Raw genomic sequence first — 23,132 nt, 5'->3', positions numbered from 1 at the left:
GTGATGGTTCACATAAAATTTAAATTTCGATACATGTTTTGGTTGTTAGTTCGATGATATTAATTTGAATTCTAATTAATATAAGTAGTCTTTGATTGTAAGTTTTCCAAATTTATTGTTTTCTTGGCTGTTGTTGTGTGAATATCTCTGTTTCGCTGAATTACATTGTAAGTTTAATATATCTGCCTTAAATCTGTGTGCATATACTTGGCGCGCGACGTTACCCAACACAGGCTGCTAACAATTTTTCCCACAGCTGTGCGGACGCATTTATCTGTCCCTGGAAAATCGCACTATTCGGTCGTTTGCTCGCATTTTCCGGAACTCGCCATTTAATAAACAAGAAACTCAGCCATCCTCCAGAGCAAAGCCATGTCCAGTAGCGAGGCGCCGGATGGGCTGGTGGAGCAGGTCCGCGAGGTGACCGCTTGCTCCATGGACGAGGCCAAATATTACTTGTCTGCCTGTGCCAACGATGTGTCCGCCGCAGTGGCTCTGTTTTTCGAACAGGGAGCCTCCACATCCACGGCATCGGGAACCAGTGCCGCTGCTGCAGCTGAATCGCTACCCGTCTTGGACGACGAGGATGAGGTAAGGGCGCCAATTGCCCCGGTCCGTGAGCAATTGATCCTGCCCGAGGACGACAACTTTTTTGCGTCGGGGAGCAGTAGCCGGCTGTCGCGTGTGACGCAGCGCGTCAAGGTACATCCCCTTCGCGACTTTGCCCGCGAGGGCGCTCTAATGGAGGAGCAGCTACAGGCCACTGGCGTCTATTCCGATACCAATCGAATCCGTCGCGGACGGGCCGCCCAGATGGTGGTGGCCGGCCAGGCCATGGCACTTAATAGACGGTCCACAACGGACACGGCAACCAGCACATCCCGCCTCGGAGACCTATTCCGCCCGCCCACGGACATACTCTACTCCGGATCACTAGCCGCTGCCAGGGAGTTTGCCACCAAGCGTCAGCGCTGGTTGCTGGTCAACGTGCAGGATGAAAACTTTCAGTCGCAGACTTTGAACCGCGATGTCTGGTCAGACAAGGAGCTTAAGAAACTGATACGTCGCCAGTTCACCTTCTGGCAGGTGGACAACGACACCTCGGAAGGACGCCGCTTTGTGGCCTTCTACCACTGCGCCACCCTGCCTTACATATGCGTGATCGATCCCCGTACTGGCGAGGAAGTGTGGCGCAGCGCAGAGCAAAAGCTGGAGAATATCCTTCCCGATCTGAGGCAGTTCTTGAAGGAGCACCGTGACTTCATTCAGGAGGATGCACCAGGCACATCGAAGCGTTCGGCCACGTACATCGATGATGAAGAGGTGCTCGATCCGGAGGCCTCATGCTCCTCGACAGCCAGTTCGAAGGAAATGCCCAAGAAACGTGCCAAGGTACTGGAGTTAACCGAAGAGGAACAGCTGGAGTTGGCCATCAAGAATTCCATAAACGAGAACGGTGGTGGCGATGGCGAAGGCAACCACAAAAACGATAGTCCCGATGGAGCCAGCGATAATGAGAGCCTGGAGGAGTTCGATGACGAGGAGCTCAAGGGTGTGGCCGCCGCCTCCTTCGAGAATCACTTGGGCGAGGCCAAGACTGAATTGACTGCCCTGAAGCTGCGCCTGCTCAACGCCGCCGGAACAGATGAGATGGTCCAGCTGCGCTGGCCCTCGGACACCAAACTGCAAACTTTGCGGCTGTACATCAGCCAGACGCACAAGCACATCCCTCAGGACGGCTACAAGCTCATTTGCGCCTTCCCGCGAAAATTCCTTGAGGCGGAGCATAACGATAGCTCCCTGAAGGAACTCGGCCTGCATCCGTCGGCCAATCTGCATCTCACAAACGCGGACGATCAGTAGACGTTTTCATGTGCATGTTATATTTATTTGCAAATTTTGTCATCCCAAGAAAAATATTGTCGTCCCAAAAAAAAAAAAAACTTTCCATTTGAATTACATTTGTGTCCTAAAAATAAGTTATGTTGAATAAATCAACTAGAAATGCTATTGTCAAGGCTTTTAGACACCACATGTGTTTTCTTCTCTGTGTTAAGGGATCGTCAGATAAAATAATACAAGCTTATACTTAATATTAGTTTACCAATTTATTTTATTTGTTTTGACTACATTTTTTAAATTTAAGCTCTTTGAACATTTTTGAGTGATAACCACCCTGTCTTTCATTTCGCGCCCAAGCTAAACAGAAAACAGCTGATTTGGCCGCATGCTTTAGTCTAGCAAATCGCGTTGAATACTGCGGCCAATTGTTTAATTTGAGGGCGACAATTGGATCTGTTTTATCATGTCGAAACCAATTACCTTTGTCACCGGCAACGCCAAGAAGCTGGAAGAGTTGGTTGCCATCCTGGGTCCCAGCTTCCCGCGCACCATTGTGTCCCAGAAGATTGATCTTCCGGAATTGCAAGGTGAATAACAGCCATCATCTAAATGATGTAGTACTTAAACTATGTTTTATGCCAGGGGACATCGACGAGATTGCCATCAAGAAGTGCAAGGAGGCAGCGCGTCAGGTGAATGGACCTGTGCTGGTGGAGGACACCAGTCTGTGCTTCAATGCGCTGGAGGGCTTACCGGGTCCGTACATCAAGTGGTTCCTGGAGAAGCTGCAGCCGGAGGGGCTACACCGTCTGCTTCATGGTTGGGAGAACAAAAGCGCTCAGGCTATTTGCACCTTTGGCTACTGCGACGGTGTGGATGCCGAGCCACTAATCTTTAAGGGCATCACCGAGGGCGTTATCGTCGAACCTCGCGGCCCCCGGGACTTTGGATGGTGAGTCACTTGCGTAAGAAGTCTGATAAAATGGCTCTTGCTTATTAAATTCTCTATCATTGCCGCAGGGATCCGGTGTTCCAGCCCAGTGGCTACGATAAGACCTACGCCGAACTGCCCAAATCCGAGAAGAACACCATTTCCCATCGCTACCGCGCTTTAGCTCTACTGCGGCAGCACTTCGAGAAACAGGACAAGTTAATAAACTAGGACTCAATTTATTTAAACATCGCATATTTGTTCTACATTGTCGAGAAGTTGTTGCAACTTATTTTTCGAGTTCAAATCTCTCTATGTATATCTGTTCCTACTTTTGTTACTCCTCTCCGCACTGCTTAGTCATCCTTCTTGGTCTTCGGCTTCTTGGCCTTTGAAGCCTTCACCTTGACGCCAGCGGGTTTGTCCCAGTAGTAGATCAGCTGGCCCAGAATAACCGAATTGGCAAAGGTAGAGGCAATGAAGGTGAGGATGATCATAAAGTCACCAGTCTCCTGGATGGAGGTGAAGATGCGGGCCACCGATCCTGCAAACATCATGATCACAGTGGCGGCTGACAACTGACCAGTGGATCCAGCCTGGTAGTTGGTGTACGCCTGAGACAGCTTGCCCACCAGCAGGATGGGAATGTTGCAGCTCTGGATGGTGAACAGCACCGACATGGGCGTTAGTCCCGAATTGAGAACATACATCAGCACGACATATCCCACTAGAAAGAGTCCTGACTGCGCCTTGCGCCCGTTGAAGAACAAGACCAGGACAGCGATCGTGACTGTCTGGATGGCCAGGAAGGTACTGTCGCCCCAGGCACTGAACGGATAGCCATGCATAAAGTTGTACGACAGGTGGAAGGAGATGGCCAGCAGGTCCAACACCACGCCCACAATGTTGATGCCCTCGCCAGACTTGCTGTTAAGGATCTTCAGCACTTGTGGTACTTTGACCAGCACGGAACCGGCGATAATGGCCAATCCCAGGCCCTTGCTCAGCAAAGCCTTGAAGCAGGGAACTGTGAGGAATGTTAATTAATAGTTAATAGGTACAGACCCATTTGAATTAGCGGCCACTCACCGTCTAGAAAGTTGTGCTCCAGGAAGTAGTTATCATAGCACTTCTCGCTCATAAGGAACAGAGCACCCTGCCTGATAAGATCCGTCATTTTTGTGCTGCGAACAATTGACTTCTGTTTATCTCGGAGGTCGTGGTCGTACTTAATTAGTAAGTGGCGCTGGTTTCACTATGCACCGGTGTTATCAAGCTGGCCGGCCGGTCGCTCCAAGAATGAAATTGAAAGCCGCCGTTTACGCACACGTAATGCGGGTCCCGCCGAAGAAGATATTGATGCCCTGTGGCGAATCGGCTTGGGAGTGGAGGAGGAATGATAAGATAGGTGGTTGTGCCAACGTTATGTTATTTTCGTCCGGCTTTCGCTGAAAGGTATGCGCTAAAAATCGCTACGTGGGTTTTCGTGCTACTCAACACTGCCACAACGTGGGACAAAATCGAAACAAAAGTGCTTCATTGTGCAGTAGCGTAAATAAAAAAGTTATTAAAACAGATTTGGTTTTAATTTTAAATTTGCGGTGAATTCTTATTAAAAATAACATTTCATACCTAATATTTTTTTCTATAATAATATTAAATATTTGCTATTTGAAAATTATTTAGGTTGTGCTTAATAGATTGCCCCACTGTCCGGTACAAGTTTTTCGACTGCGATGTATCGATAACCAATCGATTATTTATTCACCTCTACCTGTGTGCTGAAGACAAAAATTTGTTTATTATCCGGGCTGCGTCGGCGTGAAAATTAAAACTAGCGTCAGTACATGCTAAATACCCGGCTAATTGCAATGTCGACTTCTGATGGGGCACCGGAAACCAAGAAGCCACGTCCTGAATGCAGCAGCAACGGCAGCAAGGACCAAAATGGAACGGAAGCCGGCGCCGAAGGCGATTCCCGTGATAAAGTGGCGCTGATAACAGGCATAACGGGCCAGGTGTGTAATTGATGGATTAGTCACGGCTGTTTCAGGGGCATCTCCTCAATTCCGTGCTTACGTGTTCAAAGTGCTCGATTCTTACTTGTTCCCTCTCGCCCAGGATGGCTCCTACTTGGCAGAGTTTCTGCTCAAGAAGGACTACGAGGTGCACGGCATTATTCGGCGGGCCAGCACCTTTAACACCACCCGCATTGAGCATCTGTATGCTGATCCAAAGGCGCACAAAGGTGGGCGGATGAAACTCCACTATGGCGACATGACGGACAGCAGCAGCCTGGTGAAGATCATCAATATGGTGAAGCCCACGGAGATCTACAATTTGGCAGCACAATCCCATGTCAAGGTCTCTTTCGATCTCAGTGAGTACACGGCCGAGGTGGACGCCGTTGGCACTTTGCGTATTCTGGACGCCATCCGCACTTGTGGCATGGAGAAGAACGTGAGGTTCTACCAAGCCTCTACTTCGGAGTTGTATGGTAAAGTGGTGGAGACGCCCCAGAACGAACAGACGCCCTTCTATCCTAGGTCGCCATATGGTAAGGCAGCTTCGATAATGAATGCTAAAAGTAATACTTAATTCCACCTAACTTTAGCCTGCGCTAAGATGTACGGCTTTTGGATCGTCATCAACTACCGGGAAGCCTATAACATGTACGCCTGTAATGGAATCCTCTTCAACCACGAGAGTCCACGACGTGGCGAAAACTTTGTGACCAGAAAAATTACCCGTAGCGTGGCCAAGATTTATCACAAGCAAATGGAGTACTTTGAACTGGGCAATCTCGACTCGAAGCGCGACTGGGGACATGCCAGCGACTACGTGGAGGCCATGTGGATGATGCTGCAGCGGGAGTCGCCTTCCGACTACGTCATAGCTACAGGCGAAACGCACAGTGTGCGCGAATTCGTGGAAGCCGCGTTCAAGCATATTGATCGGGAGATAACGTGGAAGGGCAAGGGTGTGGACGAGGTGGGAGTGGAGAGCGGCACGGGTATTGTGCGCGTCCGCATAAATCCAAAGTATTTCCGGCCGACGGAGGTCGATCTGCTGCAAGGCGACGCGTCCAAAGCCAATCGAGAGCTAAACTGGACGCCTAAAGTTAGCTTCGTCGAATTGGTTAGCGACATGATGAAGGCTGACATCGAATTAATGAGGAAAAACCCAATCGCTTAGGCCTACCTGGCTTCCAGCTCGGACTGGGATCTTTTACGGCACAAAGCTCTCTGCCCGCTTGCGGAGCTATACACTAACCATAGTCTAAGCGTAAAGTGATCAGCGTAGTTGATTTGTCAATGTATTTCTGTATTCTCGTGGGGATTTGCAATCATTCCTTTTTCTACTTTGCCGCGTACGTTCGTGTTCTGTGTGTGATTCTACTTGTTTTTATACAGTACCAGATGTAACGAATATTTTGAATAAAGACGTTCGAGTAACAACGTTTTAATACCTTCAAATTGTAACGAAATGTTTCCGAAGTTATGTTTATTCGTTCGAGGCTAAACACATTAAGCAAAAACAAACGCGGACAGCTGTTCTATGTTTCTTTCTTGCCGAAAGGATTGATCTTAGACAGCCAACTGGAAGAGGGCGAGGATTCCCTGCAATAAAGCTATGGTTAGGAAATTCATTACAGAGGTATTCGTGACTTACAGCTTTGTAAGCGCTTCGATGTCCGAATCCTTGTGCTCGGCTGACGATCCCGCTGCTGGTGCATCCGACTTCTCCAGCTTTCCCGCTTCGCTGATCCCCGCCTGGCGGAGCTGCTCGATAAGCTTTCCGCGGAACTCCAACTTATGCGGCACCACCTTTTCCGCCTCGCGCAGCTGCTTTTGCAGCTTGCGTATGGCCTCCAAATAGGTATGGCCGTACCAATCGATTTCCTCGGGCGTATAGGGTTCCAGATAGCGGCGGTATTCCCTGAGCACTTCTTGTTGCCGTTCGGGCTCATCGACGAGGGCTGGAACACCGTTCTGCAGGGCCTGGAGCACCTCTCGCTTGAGCTTCAGGGCCAAAGCGGAGCGAAGATCGCAGGCACGATTCTTGAGGAGGTAGTGATCAAACCCATGACATTCGTGGATCTGCTCCAGCGTGCGTTCCGTCACCACCACGGACATGTAGGAGTCCAGAACATGACTGTGGACCACCGAACGCCTAAGATTTGGAACCCAAAAGTGCGGCACGCGACGCTTTGTCTGCTGGCGTTTCTGAAAGCCCTTGATCACGGCCTCACCACCCCAGATGCCACGGTGCGATTCCGGCGTGTCGATCAATGGCAGCGGTATGTTCTGCACCGGCTTGATGGCGTGCGTCACCTCATCTCGTTCCCACTGCTGCTCCTTGGGGATATAATGGACAGCAGCCGGGGTCGTCAGCTTCCACTCGCGCCAGAACTTCTTGTACGCCTCGGGCAGCTGGGCTCCCAGACCCTTGTCAAAGCGACCCGGACGCTTCCATCCGTTTAATAGCTTTACGCCCTGCAAGAGGTTTAAACGCTTTGTTATTCCATGGGGTTTACGAAAGTTAACGCAGCTATTGCGTCACAGAAACGCGGCGCGCTACCAGTTTCCTCTTTATTTTTGGGGCAATCACGTACCTGTGGTGTGGCGTGTGCCATTTTCTAAGGAACCAACTTGCAGTTTACGGTTATTATTCACTATTAAAACTATAGTGGCAGTCTAAACTTGGCTATCAAACTATATTTTCCCTGATTTTGGCCAGGCCAACAACTTCGTACGGCGCTCTTCCTCTTCCTGTTTGAGAAAAACAGCTGTTCGTATGTGAATGACTATCAGACAGGGTTGCCGACTTTTGAAAAGTATTTCGGAGATAGAAAACAAAATTTCCATAATTTTGGGCTTATTTTAATTGCGGCTAAATAATGTTACTAATGTATTAACAAATAAATATCTTTGGAACATACGCGATTTATTTGGACTACGTATAAAGCTTTTAGCAAATGCTATTTATTTTTTGGAAATTCTCATGTGCGGAAATTCTCACGCGGTGAGTCCAGCCTTGTTCAACCTGGTTTTAATGGTGTTTATCTTGAGCGGCAGCAGCTGGAGCATTTCGCGCACAACACCGATCTCGCCCTGCAGCGTCTCGGCCGCCTCCTTGTGCAGCTGACAACCAGCATCGAATTTCTTGTAGTAGGTGTGGCAACTAGTTAGGTGCTCCAGCTGCTGGAGGGGATGACCACTGATCAGCTTATAGTAGATGCGACCGATGTGGAAGTGGGCGTAGAGCATGTGCCGCTGCTCCTCCACGTCCATGTTGGGTCGCCACTCCTCGCTGGGCGGTTTGACCAGATACGATTTGACGTAGCTCTCAAAGTGCTTGATGGCCTTCATACAGCTCTGATTGACCTTCTTGATGTCCTCCGGCGCTGGAGTGCTAGTGGCTCGAATGATGTCGAGACGGACATCCATCACGGCAGCATGGGCTGTGCCGGCTCCATACCAGCATTCTCGGCAGATCTTCATGTAAAAGATGGGGTCAAGCAGATCCAACAGATCTTCCAGATACTTGGCGCGACGCTTTTGCATCTTGGCCTGGTTTTCTGGATTCTCCTCGAAGAAGGCAATGTGCTCATACGCCTCGGCGTAATCCTGCATTATCTTCGAATACTCAGTAGCTTCGTTCTCGGCCTTGTAATAGTCCTTGGCTATGTCCAGCCACTCGTTCACGAAATGGAACACCAACTTGGCATCGTCGAAGGTCAGGCAGTATTCACAGCTAATACGATTTTCACACGCGGTGAGGTCAAGGCCAGGAAACCGGGACTGTTCCGCCTCGACCAGTCGCAAATTGCGCAGCACTATCCCCAGGTTCTTGGCATCCTCGTCATCTTCGTCCCGCATTAGCCGAAGCTTGGATGTGTTCATTAAATACAATCCATATTTGGCCCAACAGCGTGCAATATCCGCGTAGCGGTGTTTGAAGGTCTCTGACACGTCCTGGCGCTGCTTCTCGCTCATCTCCGGTTCCAGCATGTGTACCTCGTATTCGGCCATGATGAGCGTAGCAGCGGCCAGGTGATGACGGGCCTCCTCGAAGCGTTTCTCTCCAATATAGAACTGTGACAAGGTGGCCGTGTTTAGTGCGAAATCAATGGGATCGTATGTTTTCGACTCCAGCTGCCGATGGAGGGTGCGATGGCAGCACTTGGCCGACTTTTCCGGCTCACCCAAATGCCCGTACATTTGCGCCATGTAAAAGGAGACGAGCGTGTACAGGGATTCCAGCTCCTTGGGACCAGCTTCGGGAGATTCTTGACCATCCTCTGGAGGATTGAACATATCCTGAATGGCCAGGGCCTTAAGACCACTGTCCCTAAACTCCTCGTAGATCTTTTCTGCCTCCAGGAGAATTTCCAGTCCTTTATTGTACTCTTCCTTGGAGGCTAGCACAATGCTAAGCTCGTTGATTGCCCCAATGAAAGGAATGATGCCCTCAGGGCACTCCTTGAACGGCGTGACTAGTTCCAGGCAACGATTGAGCATCTTTTCGCCCTCTGCCTGCTCCTCCGTGTATATGTAGATCCTGCCGAGATCCCGGCAAACGAAGGCCAACAGAGAGTGGTAGCAGCGATCGTCCTGACCACCGTCCTCCTCGCTGGCCTGCACAGAGACCAGTTGGTCGTCCAGCTGCTTCTTCAAGTCATTCAGCACATCGCGCGCTTTATAATGGGAGCGGAATGGATCTGTGGGCGGATCATTGCGGCTCTCCTCCTCCACCAGACGGTTGGCCTTCTCGTACAGCTCCTTGTAGTCGCTTAGGATCTCCTTTGGAATGACCATGTTGGCTGAGCACACACGGTGCAGGCAAAAGTTGTCCTGAATTCGGCAAAACTTTTTTATTTACTATGTTAAAAGTTTTTTCTCTATTTTGTCATCCCATCGATGAGTGTGTAGTGTGGCCGTATTTGACGTTTAAACTTTACCTGAGACCCAAACCATGGAAGAATATTTTATTTAAAATCTCAAGCTAAATTAATTTAAACCATGTTCAAGTAAAAGATATTCAAAATGTACTCATAACACGACCATAAAAGTCTTAAGTATAAGCTCGGAGGCAATAATTATTTATATAAACAAAACAGCTCAGTGTGACCGTTGCGCAGCAACTTCTACGTCGCAACCCTGAATTTGATAGCTGGTATTATAACGTATTAGATTACAGTCACACCGCATCGACTTTCAGATTTTTTTCGCGTCGCAAATTTTTGGAATATACCAAAATATTTACCACCATCAGCTATTAAAGACTGCTCTTTTGGCGCTCATCTTTCAAAGAACACTTTTCAAGCAATCTGACAACCGCCTTCATCCGAAAGCGATCACAATGCTGAAGGGTTACAAGACTGATGAGGACAAGAAGGTGAAGCGACTGTACCACCAACGCTATCGCACAGAGTGGGAGAAATATCCAGAGCTCTCCAGCTGGCTCGCATCTAGTAACGATGGTTACTCGGCGCACTGCAAGATCTGCGACATCAATGTCCTCGCCAGACTGGCGTCCATCAAGCAGCACCTCGTAACGCGGAAACACCAGGAAAGTTCCAAGTACCACAACATTCTTGCCAAGGTGGGATTGGGTTTGTGCATAAGCAATTGGAATGACCCGTGTCCATTATTGATTCAATTTCAATATTTTGCGATCCAAACTAAATTTCACACACGATTTTTGTGTGCATTTTTGCTATATTTTTCGTTAATTATTCCATTGCCTACTTCCTGTGCAAAAATGGTTAACCAGTCTATCGATGGATTTATTTGCTATGCGATGCACAACTTATCGCTCCAAAATGCTCATCTCATTGGTAATTTACATAAAACTAACAACTCCTTTGCATTTATACCTACAGAACATGGTCAAGGGTGAACTTGACAAAGATGAGCATGACCCGGACTTGGAGGCATCCATAATTTCATCCAAAGCAAAGTCCAAAGCCAAATCAAAGACCTATCCGCGGCAAAAGCCAAGAAGCAAAATGCTGCAAAAGATGAAGAACGAGATGAAGGTGGAGAGCATGGAGGAGGATGAAGAGGAGGAGGAGGAGGAGGACGAAATTGCCTCGAACGACTCAATCCTGGATGATTTACTCAGAACCGATCAGCCCTATCAGGAGCAGGAATTTGTGGTTGAGAACGAGTTTCTCGAAGCACAACAGCATGAAACAGATCTCCAGGACCAAGAGGTGGTCTACGAGGAAGAGATGATGCAGCTCAAGCCGGAAGATCCGGAGATTAATAACGAATTTCAAGTCAACGCGATGACGGAAGACACCATTATTAGCGAATTTGACTTGTTTGGCAAGAGTTTGGCCCTGCAGCTGAACAACATGGACCTGGAGGACGCGCTAATGTGCCAAGAGCGTCTGCAGGTGGTCCTTACGGAATTTCGCTTAAAGGTGCTTAAGCGCAAGAAAGACCAAGCACGATCTTCGTAGGCTTACAATTTATATCAAGCTGTCTTATGTACATAATATAATTTCTTTAACAACTAAATAAATAACTATTCTGCCTCAATTTCGTCGATAAGCGCCCGACACTTTCTCTTCAATACCTTGACCGCCTCCAGGAAGATGACATCGGGCTTCAGTGCGCCGACTGATTCCACGGAGAAAATGTAGTGATCTCGGATACGGGCCAAAGTCACAGCGTCGTTTAGCTGGGGATAGCGATACACATTTCGGCTGCACGTGTCGTAGCGCGCATCCTTTACATAGGCAGTTTCATTCTCGTCGATGCCAATTACTCCTGGTGAGAAACAGTTCTGTAATAGGTACGCATCCTTTCCGGTCACCTCGCGGTTCAGCTTTATCAGGGGCAGCAGTCGGTAGGTGGCCGTGGCCACCGGCGAGAACTTCGCGTGATCCCGTCCAAGTCCCTTAACCGCCACCAGGCGCAGATCCAACTCGTGACCCGGTCGCAATTGGGCAATCAGTATGTCATCGTGAATACAGTTCACAGCACTCTCGCTGTAAATCTGCGCCTGCTTTCCTTTCGGCAGCCACTTCAGATGACCCGAGTACACTTTGTGGTTTTTGTAAATGTCATCGAAGTTGGACTGATCCTTTCCAGCATCCCGTCGCCGCGAGCACTTCACCTTCAACTCAAATTCAAGCGTATCCTGCTCGGTCCCCGCCTCAGTACTCTCCTCGGTACGGTATGCGAATAGCCGGGGATCAGCCCGCAGCGGAAGTAGACCCATTCGATGGGCCAGTACCTCGTCCTGGATGATCGAGGTGTTGTTGTATATGTACACCTTTTCGATGGCCATGCTGGGCACATCGCTGAGCATCAGGCGACGAAAGGCATTTGCAATGGCGGGATACACGCCAATCAGATCGAACTCCAGGCCGTCCTCGTCGTTTCTAGAAGTGAACAGCAGTTGTTAATCGACTCAAAAATCGTAATTTCAATTAAGATTTACCTGACGATTTTGATGTGGAGCTTTTCCTTGAACGCCTGAATGGAAAAAACATCGTCCGCCAGTCCATAGTCCTGCGGATCCTGCTTCACCCGATACTCCTCCATGTACAGAAGCGGCTCCTTCCTAGTTTTGCTTGCCATTTGCCCCGGTGTTTTTTTATTAAATAATTTAACAAAATTGAACCGCACGTGTTGGAATCAATAAGACCGCGCTTGTAATACCAAAATATACCACACTGCCTAATATACCCTAATTGTACTAAATGAACGGCGTTTCGCCGTGACTGGTAGAATAGGAAGAAGCAGCAGGACACCGGCGAGATTTTTATTTCTCCAGAAGATTTACGTAAAGCCTTCAAATTTCTGAAACCGGGCGTAGGATGTCCCGCTCCCTGCAACGCTTAGTGGGCAGCTGTCGTCGCTGGGCACAACAGCCTGCAATTCGTCATTATGCCGCTCCCGCAGATTCCACTAAAGGCAAGGGTCCGATCTCTTGGAGAAGTCTGGCCGTCATTGGAGCCCTTGGAGCCGGCGGCGTGGGCTTTATGCTGTACGTGAAGAGCGAAAAGGATGAGGCGAGAATGAAGGAGCGTCAGCGACAATTGGGAAAAGCAGCCATCGGCGGCAGTTGGGAATTAGTTGATTCGCAGGGAGCTGTTCGCAAATCGGAGGACTTCTTAGGCAAGTGGCTGCTCATCTATTTTGGCTTCACCCACTGCCCGGATATTTGTCCCGATGAGCTGGAGAAGATGGCAGCCGTGGTTGATGAAGTTGGTAAGTAGAGTCTGAGTATTTCTTCCAAACCAAAAAAAAAAAAACATTTATTTCAAAACCTCACAGAAAAGTCCCCGCAAACGCCAGCAGTGCAGCCCATCTTTATCACCGTTGACCCAGAACGTGACTCCAAAGAGGTGGTGGCCAAATACGTGAAAGAGTTCTCCCCCAAACTGCTGGGACTTACGGGAACCGTCGAACAGATCCGCAAAGTGTGCAAGGCCTTTAGGGTTTATTTCAGCGCTGGACCGCGGGACGAGGACAACGATTATATTGTGGATCACACCATCATCATGTACCTGGTCAACCCCAATGGCGAGTTTGTCGATTACTATGGCCAAAATCGGGACAAGGACCAGTGTGTTGCCTCCATTTTGGTGAACATAGCCAAGTGGGATTCAATGAACAAAAAGGGATGGTTCAGCTAGGCTGGCTAAGCTGACAAATGTTGTTTCGTTGTATTTACTTAATGAATATATGGCATAAAATATGGTATTTACTTGATGTATATCAAGTCTTATATCCAAATTTCCGTTTATATTGACTATACTTTAATTTCTAGATTGTAAAAATTTCTGATTGTACAAAATAAACTAGCCTAACGGTATTTTTTAGATCCCCCTGGTATATCGAAGTGAGATTTTGACTAGACCACGGTCACACTGCTCTTTTGGCGTGTAGTGCTGCGTGGATGTTGTTGCAAAAATATTCGTTTTCTCGCAACAAATAACAATATAATACAAAATGGTGCGTGCCTGTTCAATGACTACACAGTTTGCATTATTCTGGATGGGTCTATCTAGAATTTACCCGAAATTACAACTATTTGCAAAGTGTGAAAGTCGTGTGAAATTCAGGACCAAACATAACCTTAAAAGCGGCCTAAATTTTTGCTAAAAAGTCGTATTATTCTGTCTTTTATAGCGTCCGTTGATGCTCCAGGGCCACGAGCGTTCCATAACGCAAATCAAGTACAACCGCGAGGGCGACCTGCTCTTCTCCTGCTCCAAGGATCAGAAGCCCAATGTGTGGTACTCGCTGAACGGAGAACGTTTGGGCACCTACGATGGTCACCAGGGTGCGGTCTGGTGCCTGGATGTGGACTGGGAGAGCCGTAAGCTCATCACCGGCGCCGGTGATATGACCGCTAAGATCTGGGACGTCGAGTACGGCACCGTTATCGCCTCCATTCCGACCAAGTCGTCGGTGCGTACCAGCAACTTCAGCTTCTCAGGCAACCAGGCAGCCTACTCAACGGACAAAGCGATGGGACAAAGCTGTGAACTGTTCCTCATCGATGTCCGCAACGCCGATTCCTCGTTGTCGGAGCAGGAGCCCACGCTCCGCATCCCGATGACCGAGTCCAAAATTACGTCGATGTTGTGGGGTCCTCTGGATGAGACCATCATCACAGGTTGGTGTTCACCCGATAAGCAATTATGAAAACCGTTTAAAACCCGTCACGTTTCCAGGTCACGATAATGGCAACATTGCCATCTGGGACATCCGCAAGGGTCAAAAGGTGGTTGACTCTGGCACGGATCACAGCGCTGGCATCAACGACATGCAGTTGAGCAAGGATGGCACCATGTTTGTGACCGCCTCCAGGGACACCACCGCCAAATTGTTCGATTCCGAGTCCCTGATGTGCCTGAAGACCTACAAGACGGAGCGTCCTGTGAACTCGGCGGCCATCAGCCCAATCATGGATCATGTCGTGCTGGGCGGCGGTCAAGATGCTATGGAGGTGACCACTACGTCTACGAAGGCTGGCAAGTTCGACTCGCGCTTCTTCCACCTGATATACGAGGAGGAGTTCGCCCGACTCAAGGGCCATTTCGGACCCATCAACAGTTTGGCTTTCCATCCGGACGGCAAGAGTTACGCCTCGGGCGGAGAAGATGGTTTCGTGCGTGTCCAGACATTCGATAGTACATACTTTGAGAACATCTTCGAGTAGTTTGTATCCAGTAGTGCTTTAGTAGGATCAGAGCCGGTGGGCTCAACATAACCACTTCACCGGCGACATGTTCGTCGGGAACTTAGGGAACTTTCAAATATACGCGAGGACGAAACGAAACGGATCGCATCGTTTATTTTTATAACATCAAGGGAGTGGAAAGGGGGACAACATGATTATATTCGAGTAAATGGTGTGCCTTGTGTAACCTAGAAAAAGGAACGCTTTTTTTGCTTGAGAACCACAGGCTGACCCTGCATGGCCGCCCACTGGGCCGGTGTGGGCAGGCAGCCCGGCGGAGGAGGCGGTATGACGACATTTCCGTTGGAATTTGTCCTCACCTCGGCCCGTGAGTCCAAGTGGAGGACCTGTGCTGCAGCTGCACCTGCCGACGTACTGGGACCAGCGAGTCCGAAGCCACTGCCATGTGGCATACCGTAGTTGGGCTGCCCGCCGAAGGGCATCTGCTGTTGCTGGTGGCTGATCATGCCGTAATACTGATTCTGGCTGGGCAGAGCAGCTCCTCCTTGTGGATAGCCATAGGCACCAATACCGGCGCCGCCGTTTCGCTGGCTTTCCTCATACGTTGGCGGAGGAGCTCGCTAGAAGTCGTAAACTTTAGTTGGCCACTGGTAATTGATAATCAAATAAGCTTATTACCATGGCCATGGCATCGCCGGATTGGCGATAGTCGTAGGCGGGAGCACTTCCCTCGCTTGGTGGACCTGCTTTTGATGGCTTCGACATCTTATCTCTTTTGTAATTTGAAGTCGCACTTTGTTTACTTGCAGTTTCTCTGAGTCACAAACAGGGTTGTCAGCCAATCGAGATTAGTGATGGCGTAAAGTTTTCCCGTCAGATCTGGATTTTTTCGAAATTTATTTTCTGCACGCGAATTGCGTATATTTGGGTTTTTTATTTAATAAAAAAGGATAATACTATGTCACTCACAATTTATTAGTACATTTGTCATCAACTTTTTAAGTTGTGCTATTAGGCCAGTTATTGAAACACACACTTTTACAAATTATTCAAAATCAGGTTTAAATATGTGCTATGTTAAAACATGTGTTTGGGTCACCTTTTTCAAAATTCAAAGCGAAGTCTACAAAAAAATATGTATCGCGTAACAAAAGTGAAGCAAAAACCGACGTTGTCAAGTTCAAAAAATAATTCATTTTTGAATTTCTACCAACGTATTTGATATGGATATCTAGAAAGGAAGACCACTGCTGGTTCCTGGCTTTTTCGTGGCGATCCGGACCGACATGGGCGACTCGCAACTGGGCTGCTTATATTGCCGCCTCTTTATCAGGTCTCTTTGAATGGAGCTGCCCAGGCTGCGGATGGGCACCGCTGTAATCCCATCGATCAGATTCTCCTGGGCGTGCTGGAGCGTGCTATCGATTAGCTGCTCCACGGCGATGGCTCGAGGATCCACCATCGGTTCACGCTCCAGCACGTCCACAATCATGCGCAGGGTCTCGTCCGCCTGGAACTCCTCCAGCGGCAGCACCTCAATCAGCTCCTTGAACATGTGAGCGACGATGAAGTGGGTGCGGTTCACAACCTCTGAGTCGCCTAGATGGACATGGGCGCACAGCGAGTCCTTGGCGTGATCGAAAATTCCGGATATCAGCTCCTCGGTGTTCACATCAGAGCGTTCGTAGTCGAACACAGCCACCACCTCGTTGAATAGCTTGCGAAGCTCCTCGCCGCTGATGTGGATGAAGTACTTCTTGGGCACAAACGTCTGCAGATGCTCCGTTATGCACTCGGCTATGCGATCCGTGTAGCGACCCTAAAAGATAACTTAAGGTAAGATGGAGTAAACTTATTGCATTCAGATCTAATCACCTGGAAACTATAGGCTGCCTGGCACAAATAAAGCGAGGAGCGCTGGGCAAACTTGCGCACATTCTCCGGAGTGGTGCTCTTCCCAAAGAAGCGATTGAAACTCTTCTGGACAATGGTCTGTACGCGATCCATGATGAACTCATCGGCCATGGGTGGCAGCATGTAGGCGTCGACATTGAGGATGGCCGGGCACACCATTGCATCGTCATTGGGCAATATTTCACTGGTCACCACCTGGGGTTGTGCATTGGGATCCACCTCGAACTCGTAATTGATTTGCAGCGGCTTGGACTTTAGCCTGAGGGCGCAGATCTCCCGCTCCAGGCACTGTTGAATATATAGTGTTTTAAGGATATGAAATCAGCCGTGGAGAAGTACCCACTTCAATCTGGTCCAGCAAGGATTTTTCAATGCCCCTCAGCTTCTCAATGTCGTAGGATAGATTCAGTGCATTCGGATTGGCCCACTTGGCGTAGTTTTTGTTCTGAATGTCCAACAAAGTGCGAAGGATGTTGTTCTCCTCCCGGAGCACGGTCATTATGTTAACCTTCTCGGTGTTGTTCTGGGTTTCCAGGACCAGTTCCTCCTCGCAGCGAGAGAGTTCTTTCTGAATCACAATATTTGGATATTAAAGAAGGTGTCATATTTATGAATGCAAATGTACCTGTTTCTCCAGAAGCTCCTTTTCGAGAGCCTTGAGCTCATCCTCGGCATTGGTTTCCAGATCGAAGATGTAGCGTCTTAGGACCTCCTCCTCCAACTCATCCAGGTTGACAATAATGCCGAACTTCTTCATCATGGCCTGGCGAATCTCCTCCTCGAGCCGCGTAATCTCGAATCGCATGAACTTTATGTCCGTGTTCATGCGCCGCAAGTGAATGAAGTTAATGCGGTGCCATCGCTTGGTGGCCAGTGTCTCCTCGCTTAGTTGATCCGCCCGGCGCCGAAGGTCCACTAGCATATCGGCGTCGAAGAGAATGGCTTTGGACAAATCGCGGTAGTCGTCGCCATCGTAGAAATGCTGCAGTTGGTCCATACGCAGAATGGCGCTGATGTTAACCTTGTTCACTTCCTGCTGGCGGTTTCGCTGCAAAGAAGGAACTTCAGCATGGAGGTCAATCTCTGAAAGAATTACCTACCCGGAACTGCAACAGGGCATTCTTCTCGCGCTGGTACACCTCCTCGTGGAACTTCATCTTGATCTGCATTTCTGCGATTTCCTTGCGTTTGTTCTCCACATCCCGCGTCAGGTCCCGCACATTTCGCTCCAGGTCGTGGCGGTCGGAGCGCATGGAGAAGGCCAAGTCGTAAAGCGATCGATCCAGGCCGGTGGGGCAGGTGGCTTCGTCCAATCGGATAGTGGTCATGTCTAGTGAGTCCAAACTCTTGTTGTCGGCCTGCTCGTCCTCGCTGGAAGACGACGACGAGGAGGAGGATGAGGAACTCTCGTCATCCCCCCTGGCGACCTTCGGTGGACGCCACTTCTTCTTGAAGATGCGTCGCAGGAAGTCGAAGAACTTGTGACCCTTAACGGTGGTCGCGAATAGTACTTGGAGGGCTACGATCTGCTCGCCCAGTTTGTCGATGTTCCGCCTCAGCTCATCCAACTGCCTGTTGGTGCTATTGATAACCATCTGTAGATCGTTCCGCGTGCTCATCGCCGTCTTGGCGTTTAGTAGCAACTGTGTCTCTATCTCCTCGCTGTCGCGCAGGATGTAGAGCTCCTGATTTAGGCTGTTCATGAATGCGGTCATGAACTCCGCGTCCAGTTTGACATGGAAGCGTCGTACCTGCAGCTTTTCCAGTGCCTTGTCAAACTGCCGCACCTCCTCGTCCACTTCGGTCCGTATGGCATCCTGTTCCACAAGAAGCTGACGAAGCCATCGATGACGCGTCTCCATCATGTAGGGCACCTGGCCATCATCATTCAACTCGAAGTAGGCCGGGTCACTCTTGGGCGGCAGCTTTAGCAGCTCCTCGTCCAGCTCCGCATTGGGAAGACTTCTGTTCAGCTTTGAGATCTGGAGCATCGTGAAGGCGGTGTGCTCGTGCAGCTCGGGTACATCCAAGCCGTGCAAACTGAAAAGGCTGACGTTGGCGGTGGATCTTATTGGAGCCATCCTGGCTATCACCTGGTTATATAGAAGATTTATGTATCCATGCTAAATTACAAGTAGTAACATTCAGTTCACCCACCTGGTCTACACTGTGCTCCAGCGTCAGAATGTCGTCGATCTCCACTCCACAGCCGGGCGTGTAGTGCTCGATGAGATTAAGTTCTGGGTACTCCAGGTCCATGTCCGTTTCCTGAATCGGGTCCAAGGGCTGGCGGTCCGGCTCGGGCAGATAATTATGAATGACCGCCAAGCGGTTTCTCTTGTTGCTGATAAACTGGTCCAGCTCACCCTTGCGTTCGCGCAAGTCCAGCACCATCTGGTTGAAGGCGTCCACCATCGCAAAGTACTGTTCGCGGCACTCCACCACCTCTATGTACTTCTGGGTCAAGGTTTCCGATGACTTGGGCTCGTAGTCCGAACCGATTTTCAGCTTGAAGTCACCCAGGTTGCGCTTGGCATCCTCGATCTGGGCATCGTCGTCGGGATGGTTACGATTGGGGTCCGGCTTCTGGCGCTCCAGCTTGTCCCAGTCGAAGATGCGGCGCACCTCGAAGATCTGGCGCTTTCGATAGCGGGTGAGGAGTCGCATCATCTTCCTGCTGAAGCGCGGCTCGATGCTCTTCGGATCCCGGCCAAAGAAGAACGACTCCGGCGGGGGTTCCCCAATGGATTCGTCCGATCGCTCGGGCGCCACATAGTCATGCAGTCTGTAATCAGTGGGTATTGAATTCAACTGGTGCAACTAAAGTTTAATGGTTTCTAATATGCATTGGTGGTATAATCAGTAATTATGGTGGACAGGTGATCAAACTAGGAACTAAGTAGCTTGGATGGCTTACACTTCCGGTTGCTCTAGTACTATATCCTCCGTGTAAAGGCTGCTTGTGTTGAATGTAAGGGTAAGATTTGGATGTATATTTCTCGTGTTGATGGCAGTGTGAAGAGGTGGAGCCTGATTTTCGCCACTTACCCCATATCGTGCTCCCGCTTCAGGCGGTCCTCTATATCCTGCTTAATCTGAGCGTGCTCCTCACCCAGAGCCTGCAGGCGAAATGTGGACACACCCGGCACGTTGGCACTGAAAGCACAATGTTGGTTCTGTTGGAATGATAGGAATCCTTTTACTCACCGCAAAGGAGCGACTGTGAAGGGGATTTGGACGAGCTCCTTGAGAAAGTGATTGTAGAGCTTCGTGTGTCCCACTTGGGCGAATTCCAAATCGTAGGCCAGATCCTCTCGAACGTCATCCAACTCCGCCTGCAGCTCATTTCGAATTTGCCGGGTGATGCGATCGTCCAGCAGCAAGTCGGTATCCTTGGCCCTCAGACCCGGCGGCAGCTCCTCGTTGATCCTGATGATGTCAAAGTAGACGTTCTGGAGCGCACCGATCTTACTGAGCACATCACGGTCATGTGCATCGGCGGCTTCCTGCTGGCGTCGCAGCTCCGCGTTGATTTTCTCCTGCTCAAGGGAGCAAGCCTCCGGCTCTATGTCCGGTATCTGGGTAACTCCCTCGGGCAGGGGCGGCAGATTATCCCGCACCTTGTTCCTTACGATCTTCGGACCGTTCCACTTGTGCAGGAACACGTTGCCATCGTAGCCAATAGTGAGCAAGTGCTCACCACTGTAGCTAATGTCGATCTTGGGAATGGTGCCTTTCAGGCCGTCGTGCATCGGATAGATGCGGAACTCGGAGAGGTCGGTGAAATTGTCCGGATTGATGCGATTGATTCGAATACGTCCATTGTGAAGGCCAAAGATGATGAACTCATCGCTGGAAAAGAGGAGTCGTAATGTAAATGGACATGCCATGACTTCTCTAGCGCCTAAACTCACATTATGCAATACGAGTGAATCTCGATGTCATCCGCCTCCGCTATGATGGTGGCTCGAACAGGCTCCGCTGCATTGAACTCCAGCTCATAGATGTAGCCAGCATCGTAGCCCGCCATGGACACCCAAATGGTGTCTCTTAGGGTGTAACGCAGCCAGATGATGGCGTTGGGCACGGCCGGGATGTGCAGCGGCTCCTCCTCCTCATCCGGTTCAGAGTCCGCCAGCGCTGACTCTATGTCTATTTGCAGGCCGGGATTGGCCTTCTTCAGTTTCTCCACCTCGTTCATCTTGCGCTCCCGCTTCCGTTCCTTGCGCTTCTTCACGTTCTCCCGATGGATGTCCCGCCGGATGCGGCTCTTAATGGAAGCGAACTTTGTGTGGCGCATGCGCGAGTTTTCAGTTATGTTATAGGACAGATAGGTCTCCCGATCGGTGACCTCTGTGCGGATGTTGTACTCGTACAGGTCACCACTCTTGCAACCCACCAGGACGACGGTCGGTTCCGTTTCGTGCCAGTAGAAGCAGTTTGGAATAGCTGCAAACTGCACAAATCCCAGCGGATGCATGTCCACCAGCTGATGCTCATCCCGGCTCAATTGGTAAATGAATATGCTCTTGTCGGCGCTGCCGGTCAGGAGTAAGGAGCTGTCCCGGCTTACAGTGAGTGCAGTTATCGGCGATGTGTGCGCCTTGAAGGCTCTCACCCGAGTCATCTTGGGCCTTTCCCCGTTGCTCAGGTCCAGATACATTTGCCGTAGAATACCATCCTTAAAGGCAGCCACTAGTTCGGTTCCCTTCACGGAGATATTCGTATCCAACCAGATCACATCGACTCCCTCCGCCGGGAACTCCTTCTCCAGGATCAGGCGCTGCTCATCGTATTGGTAAACGAACAGCTTTCCGCTCTCCGACATGCAGAGGAAATGGGGCGACACTGGAGACATCTGGGCTGCCAGTACCCTTCCGCCAATGCAGGAGTAGAGCTTTCTTGGTTTTTGAGGAACATCGTAGGTGTTAATGTCGCAAAACCATATGCCGCCGTTTCCATCCTGGGCGTAGTGCGTGAAATCGGACTCATCAAAGGGATGGATCTTCTGCATGCAACGGAGCTCCACGTCGGCTATCTTGAACTCGTAGATCGGATCGATCTCCACAAACAAATCGTCCTCTGGAGGATCGGCCAGGTCTACCGTTTCCCAGTACCAAACGCGCACATAACCGTCCATGCCCACCGTCGTCACCTCACCGTTCTTCATGGTTATCCTCGTAATCGGTTTGGTGTGGCATGGTTTTCGACCCTTCCGGCAGATCTCGAACTTTATGAGCCCCGCCTGCCAGAGCAGCATGTTGCCCCAATCGCTGCCAGAGATCACATTCTCATCCTGCAGCATGTACATGGCATAGATATCGCTGAAGTCCGTCTTGCCAAAGCGACCCAGATCTCCTTTCAGCTTCAGGCCGGTAAAGGTGTTGGCCATCTTCCAGAACTTGATGTGGCTAAGCCCGGAAGAGCAGAGCAGGATGGGATTGTGCTCCGAAAAGTGCACGAAGAGAATGTCGCTCTGGAAGGACTTGGCACGCAGGACAACCTCGGCCTTCTCCCAGCGCCAGATAGTTATGATGAAATCCGGATAGCCAGCCTGCGAGGCAAACAATTCTCCCGTCTTGTTGTAGGAGCCCGCCGTAAAACAATTCTGGGCCGCATTCAGTAGCTTCACACGGACATTAAGCGATGGATACTCGTAGATAAAGACAGTGGGTCGAGCTCCGTTCTCGCCCACCGTAAATAGGTTGGTGAAGTCCGGATGCTCGTTTTTCTGGCAATGGAGGACCATTAGATCATACAAAGGTACTCAAGTTAAAGCTCACCGTGATGAAGCCCACTCCGCAGCCATAGACCGTTTCCTGAAAGGAAATCTCCTGGCGCGAAATGCTGAAGTAGTTGAGAAAGTTTCCGGAGGCAAAAACCAGCGTGTCTGAATCCACAAGGACCAAGTTAAACAGCTTCTTACAATCGTAACCAAAGGAGTGCCTGCAGCAGAGGTTTTCCAATCAAGAAGTTATCCACTGCCCATTCCGTACTCACTCTACGCTGACGATTTCACGCGGAAAGGATATATCGTTCTCATTCTCCAACTCCTCCTCTTCGCCCAGCAGTTCAGATTCCTGCGTAGTATCCATATTATTTAGCTATTATTGTACAAAACTTAACTTGCTGTGTATTTATTTATTTGATACAAGTGAAAAGGTTTGCTTGAGTGTTTGTTTGCCAGTTGCCAGGCCACATGAAACCGGCTATCTGAAAGGAGTTCTTTAAGCGTGGAGCATGCGCAGACACGTGATCAACAAGGTTCATT

The 23,132-nt window shown here is 49.7% G+C and overlaps 12 protein-coding genes across 14 annotated transcripts; 6 read left to right on the top strand and 6 right to left on the bottom strand.

Moving 5' to 3' along the window:
* The first annotated feature begins 28 nt into the window (after positions 1–28).
* LOC6731033 (UBX domain-containing protein 7) lies at positions 29–2,027 on the top strand. The gene is made up of 2 exons (XM_016178980.3): positions 29–167; positions 257–2,027. The coding sequence occupies exon 2, from the start codon at positions 373–375 to the stop codon at positions 1,861–1,863; it is 1,491 nt and encodes a 496-aa protein (XP_016023515.1). The 5' UTR covers positions 29–167; positions 257–372; the 3' UTR covers positions 1,864–2,027.
* Positions 2,028–2,199: 172 nt separating this feature from the next.
* Positions 2,200–3,021, top strand: LOC6731032 (inosine triphosphate pyrophosphatase). The gene is made up of 3 exons (XM_002078157.4): positions 2,200–2,429; positions 2,485–2,794; positions 2,863–3,021. The coding sequence occupies exons 1-3, from the start codon at positions 2,306–2,308 to the stop codon at positions 3,002–3,004; spliced, it is 576 nt and encodes a 191-aa protein (XP_002078193.1). The 5' UTR covers positions 2,200–2,305; the 3' UTR covers positions 3,005–3,021.
* On the bottom strand, positions 2,993–4,271 carry LOC6731031 (mannose-P-dolichol utilization defect 1 protein homolog). The gene is made up of 2 exons (XM_002078156.4): positions 3,863–4,271; positions 2,993–3,800 (listed from the first exon to the last, which is right to left on the bottom strand). Exons 1-2 carry the CDS (start codon positions 3,948–3,950, stop codon positions 3,130–3,132), a joined length of 759 nt encoding a protein of 252 aa, XP_002078192.1. The 5' UTR covers positions 3,951–4,271; the 3' UTR covers positions 2,993–3,129.
* A 253-nt stretch (positions 4,272–4,524) lies between these two features.
* LOC6731030 (GDP-mannose 4,6 dehydratase) lies at positions 4,525–6,249 on the top strand. The gene is made up of 3 exons (XM_002078155.3): positions 4,525–4,791; positions 4,895–5,330; positions 5,388–6,249. Exons 1-3 carry the CDS (start codon positions 4,621–4,623, stop codon positions 5,966–5,968), a joined length of 1,188 nt encoding a protein of 395 aa, XP_002078191.2. The 5' UTR covers positions 4,525–4,620; the 3' UTR covers positions 5,969–6,249.
* Positions 6,230–7,530, bottom strand: LOC6731029 (39S ribosomal protein L28, mitochondrial). The gene is made up of 3 exons (XM_002078154.4): positions 7,389–7,530; positions 6,446–7,269; positions 6,230–6,393 (listed from the first exon to the last, which is right to left on the bottom strand). The coding sequence occupies exons 1-3, from the start codon at positions 7,407–7,409 to the stop codon at positions 6,330–6,332; spliced, it is 909 nt and encodes a 302-aa protein (XP_002078190.2). The 5' UTR covers positions 7,410–7,530; the 3' UTR covers positions 6,230–6,329.
* LOC6731028 (KIF-binding protein) lies at positions 7,445–9,735 on the bottom strand. 2 transcript variants are annotated; one of them, XM_039292388.2, is made up of 2 exons: positions 7,878–9,734; positions 7,445–7,539 (listed from the first exon to the last, which is right to left on the bottom strand). In XM_039292388.2, exons 1-2 carry the CDS (start codon positions 9,592–9,594, stop codon positions 7,484–7,486), a joined length of 1,773 nt encoding a protein of 590 aa, XP_039148322.1. In that variant the 5' UTR covers positions 9,595–9,734; the 3' UTR covers positions 7,445–7,483. The 2 variants fall into 2 exon arrangements, with proteins under 2 accessions (XP_039148322.1, XP_002078189.2); XM_002078153.4 differs by lacking the exon at positions 7,445–7,539 and having other exon boundaries at positions 7,702–9,735.
* A 194-nt stretch (positions 9,736–9,929) lies between these two features.
* LOC6731027 (U3 small nucleolar RNA-associated protein 25 homolog) lies at positions 9,930–11,325 on the top strand. 2 transcript variants are annotated; one of them, XM_016178981.3, is made up of 2 exons: positions 9,930–10,348; positions 10,662–11,325. In XM_016178981.3, exons 1-2 carry the CDS (start codon positions 10,139–10,141, stop codon positions 11,244–11,246), a joined length of 795 nt encoding a protein of 264 aa, XP_016023514.1. In that variant the 5' UTR covers positions 9,930–10,138; the 3' UTR covers positions 11,247–11,325. The 2 variants fall into 2 exon arrangements, with proteins under 2 accessions (XP_016023514.1, XP_002078188.1); XM_002078152.4 differs by having other exon boundaries at positions 9,930–10,381.
* Positions 11,240–12,384, bottom strand: LOC6731026 (DNA-directed RNA polymerases I and III subunit RPAC1). Its single transcript, XM_002078151.4, has 2 exons — positions 12,233–12,384; positions 11,240–12,173 (listed from the first exon to the last, which is right to left on the bottom strand). Exons 1-2 carry the CDS (start codon positions 12,370–12,372, stop codon positions 11,312–11,314), a joined length of 1,002 nt encoding a protein of 333 aa, XP_002078187.1. The 5' UTR covers positions 12,373–12,384; the 3' UTR covers positions 11,240–11,311.
* A 212-nt stretch (positions 12,385–12,596) lies between these two features.
* On the top strand, positions 12,597–13,543 carry LOC6731025 (protein SCO1 homolog, mitochondrial). Its single transcript, XM_002078150.4, has 2 exons — positions 12,597–13,005; positions 13,072–13,543. Exons 1-2 carry the CDS (start codon positions 12,612–12,614, stop codon positions 13,431–13,433), a joined length of 756 nt encoding a protein of 251 aa, XP_002078186.1. The 5' UTR covers positions 12,597–12,611; the 3' UTR covers positions 13,434–13,543.
* A 72-nt stretch (positions 13,544–13,615) lies between these two features.
* LOC6731024 (eukaryotic translation initiation factor 3 subunit I) lies at positions 13,616–15,085 on the top strand. The gene is made up of 3 exons (XM_002078149.4): positions 13,616–13,752; positions 13,930–14,419; positions 14,478–15,085. Exons 1-3 carry the CDS (start codon positions 13,750–13,752, stop codon positions 14,963–14,965), a joined length of 981 nt encoding a protein of 326 aa, XP_002078185.1. The 5' UTR covers positions 13,616–13,749; the 3' UTR covers positions 14,966–15,085.
* LOC27208244 (DAZ-associated protein 2) lies at positions 15,066–15,809 on the bottom strand. Its single transcript, XM_016183845.3, has 2 exons — positions 15,626–15,809; positions 15,066–15,567 (listed from the first exon to the last, which is right to left on the bottom strand). The coding sequence occupies exons 1-2, from the start codon at positions 15,710–15,712 to the stop codon at positions 15,175–15,177; spliced, it is 480 nt and encodes a 159-aa protein (XP_016023513.1). The 5' UTR covers positions 15,713–15,809; the 3' UTR covers positions 15,066–15,174.
* Positions 15,810–15,916: 107 nt separating this feature from the next.
* LOC6731023 (cilia- and flagella-associated protein 44) lies at positions 15,917–23,003 on the bottom strand. The gene is made up of 11 exons (XM_016179567.3): positions 22,862–23,003; positions 22,645–22,807; positions 20,776–22,592; positions 20,069–20,713; positions 19,910–20,017; positions 19,019–19,646; positions 17,962–18,954; positions 17,487–17,909; positions 17,205–17,429; positions 16,823–17,149; positions 15,917–16,766 (listed from the first exon to the last, which is right to left on the bottom strand). The coding sequence occupies exons 1-11, from the start codon at positions 22,954–22,956 to the stop codon at positions 16,179–16,181; spliced, it is 6,012 nt and encodes a 2,003-aa protein (XP_016023512.1). The 5' UTR covers positions 22,957–23,003; the 3' UTR covers positions 15,917–16,178.
* Between the last annotated feature and the right edge of the window lie 129 nt (positions 23,004–23,132).

The sequence above is a fragment of the Drosophila simulans genome, chromosome 2L, assembly GCF_016746395.2.
Source record: "Drosophila simulans strain w501 chromosome 2L, Prin_Dsim_3.1, whole genome shotgun sequence".
NCBI classification, from domain to species: domain Eukaryota; kingdom Metazoa; phylum Arthropoda; class Insecta; order Diptera; family Drosophilidae; genus Drosophila; species Drosophila simulans.
Note: the sequence above shows the minus strand (reverse complement) of the source record. Positions and strands in the feature narration are given on the sequence as shown.

What these genes read in the sequence shown, in the direction of transcription:
- LOC6731033 (XM_016178980.3), top strand. Translation starts at nt 373, where the DNA reads ATGTCCAGTAGCGAGGCGCCGGATGGGCTGGTGGAGCAGGTCCGCGAG.
- LOC6731032 (XM_002078157.4), top strand. Translation starts at nt 2,306, where the DNA reads ATGTCGAAACCAATTACCTTTGTCACCGGCAACGCCAAGAAGCTGGAA. An exon ending in TGATCTTCCGGAATTGCAAG is followed by an intron (nt 2,430 to 2,484) that starts GTGAATAACAGC and finishes GTTTTATGCCAG; the next exon opens with GGGACATCGACGAGATTGCC. An exon ending in GGCCCCCGGGACTTTGGATG is followed by an intron (nt 2,795 to 2,862) that starts GTGAGTCACTTG and finishes TCATTGCCGCAG; the next exon opens with GGATCCGGTGTTCCAGCCCA.
- LOC6731031 (XM_002078156.4), bottom strand. Translation starts at nt 3,950, where the DNA reads ATGACGGATCTTATCAGGCAGGGTGCTCTGTTCCTTATGAGCGAGAAG. An exon ending in GGAGCACAACTTTCTAGACG is followed by an intron (nt 3,801 to 3,862) that starts GTGAGTGGCCGC and finishes CATTCCTCACAG; the next exon opens with TTCCCTGCTTCAAGGCTTTG.
- LOC6731030 (XM_002078155.3), top strand. Translation starts at nt 4,621, where the DNA reads ATGCTAAATACCCGGCTAATTGCAATGTCGACTTCTGATGGGGCACCG. An exon ending in TAACAGGCATAACGGGCCAG is followed by an intron (nt 4,792 to 4,894) that starts GTGTGTAATTGA and finishes CCTCTCGCCCAG; the next exon opens with GATGGCTCCTACTTGGCAGA. An exon ending in CTATCCTAGGTCGCCATATG is followed by an intron (nt 5,331 to 5,387) that starts GTAAGGCAGCTT and finishes ACCTAACTTTAG; the next exon opens with CCTGCGCTAAGATGTACGGC.
- LOC6731029 (XM_002078154.4), bottom strand. Translation starts at nt 7,409, where the DNA reads ATGGCACACGCCACACCACAG. An exon ending in TGGCACACGCCACACCACAG is followed by an intron (nt 7,270 to 7,388) that starts GTACGTGATTGC and finishes AACCTCTTGCAG; the next exon opens with GGCGTAAAGCTATTAAACGG. An exon ending in ATCGAAGCGCTTACAAAGCT is followed by an intron (nt 6,394 to 6,445) that starts GTAAGTCACGAA and finishes GCTTTATTGCAG; the next exon opens with GGAATCCTCGCCCTCTTCCA.
- LOC6731028 (XM_002078153.4), bottom strand. Translation starts at nt 9,594, where the DNA reads ATGGTCATTCCAAAGGAGATCCTAAGCGACTACAAGGAGCTGTACGAG.
- LOC6731027 (XM_002078152.4), top strand. Translation starts at nt 10,139, where the DNA reads ATGCTGAAGGGTTACAAGACTGATGAGGACAAGAAGGTGAAGCGACTG. An exon ending in ACCACAACATTCTTGCCAAG is followed by an intron (nt 10,382 to 10,661) that starts GTGGGATTGGGT and finishes TTATACCTACAG; the next exon opens with AACATGGTCAAGGGTGAACT.
- LOC6731026 (XM_002078151.4), bottom strand. Translation starts at nt 12,372, where the DNA reads ATGGCAAGCAAAACTAGGAAGGAGCCGCTTCTGTACATGGAGGAGTAT. An exon ending in CTCCACATCAAAATCGTCAG is followed by an intron (nt 12,174 to 12,232) that starts GTAAATCTTAAT and finishes GTTCACTTCTAG; the next exon opens with AAACGACGAGGACGGCCTGG.
- LOC6731025 (XM_002078150.4), top strand. Translation starts at nt 12,612, where the DNA reads ATGTCCCGCTCCCTGCAACGCTTAGTGGGCAGCTGTCGTCGCTGGGCA. An exon ending in AGCCGTGGTTGATGAAGTTG is followed by an intron (nt 13,006 to 13,071) that starts GTAAGTAGAGTC and finishes AAAACCTCACAG; the next exon opens with AAAAGTCCCCGCAAACGCCA.
- LOC6731024 (XM_002078149.4), top strand. An exon ending in GGATGAGACCATCATCACAG is followed by an intron (nt 14,420 to 14,477) that starts GTTGGTGTTCAC and finishes TCACGTTTCCAG; the next exon opens with GTCACGATAATGGCAACATT.
- LOC27208244 (XM_016183845.3), bottom strand. Translation starts at nt 15,712, where the DNA reads ATGTCGAAGCCATCAAAAGCAGGTCCACCAAGCGAGGGAAGTGCTCCC. An exon ending in CCGGCGATGCCATGGCCATG is followed by an intron (nt 15,568 to 15,625) that starts GTAATAAGCTTA and finishes TACGACTTCTAG; the next exon opens with CGAGCTCCTCCGCCAACGTA.
- LOC6731023 (XM_016179567.3), bottom strand. Translation starts at nt 22,956, where the DNA reads ATGGATACTACGCAGGAATCTGAACTGCTGGGCGAAGAGGAGGAGTTG. An exon ending in TTCACAGTCGCTCCTTTGCG is followed by an intron (nt 20,018 to 20,068) that starts GTGAGTAAAAGG and finishes TTGTGCTTTCAG; the next exon opens with TGCCAACGTGCCGGGTGTGT. An exon ending in AAGCGGGAGCACGATATGGG is followed by an intron (nt 19,647 to 19,909) that starts GTAAGTGGCGAA and finishes CACTGATTACAG; the next exon opens with ACTGCATGACTATGTGGCGC.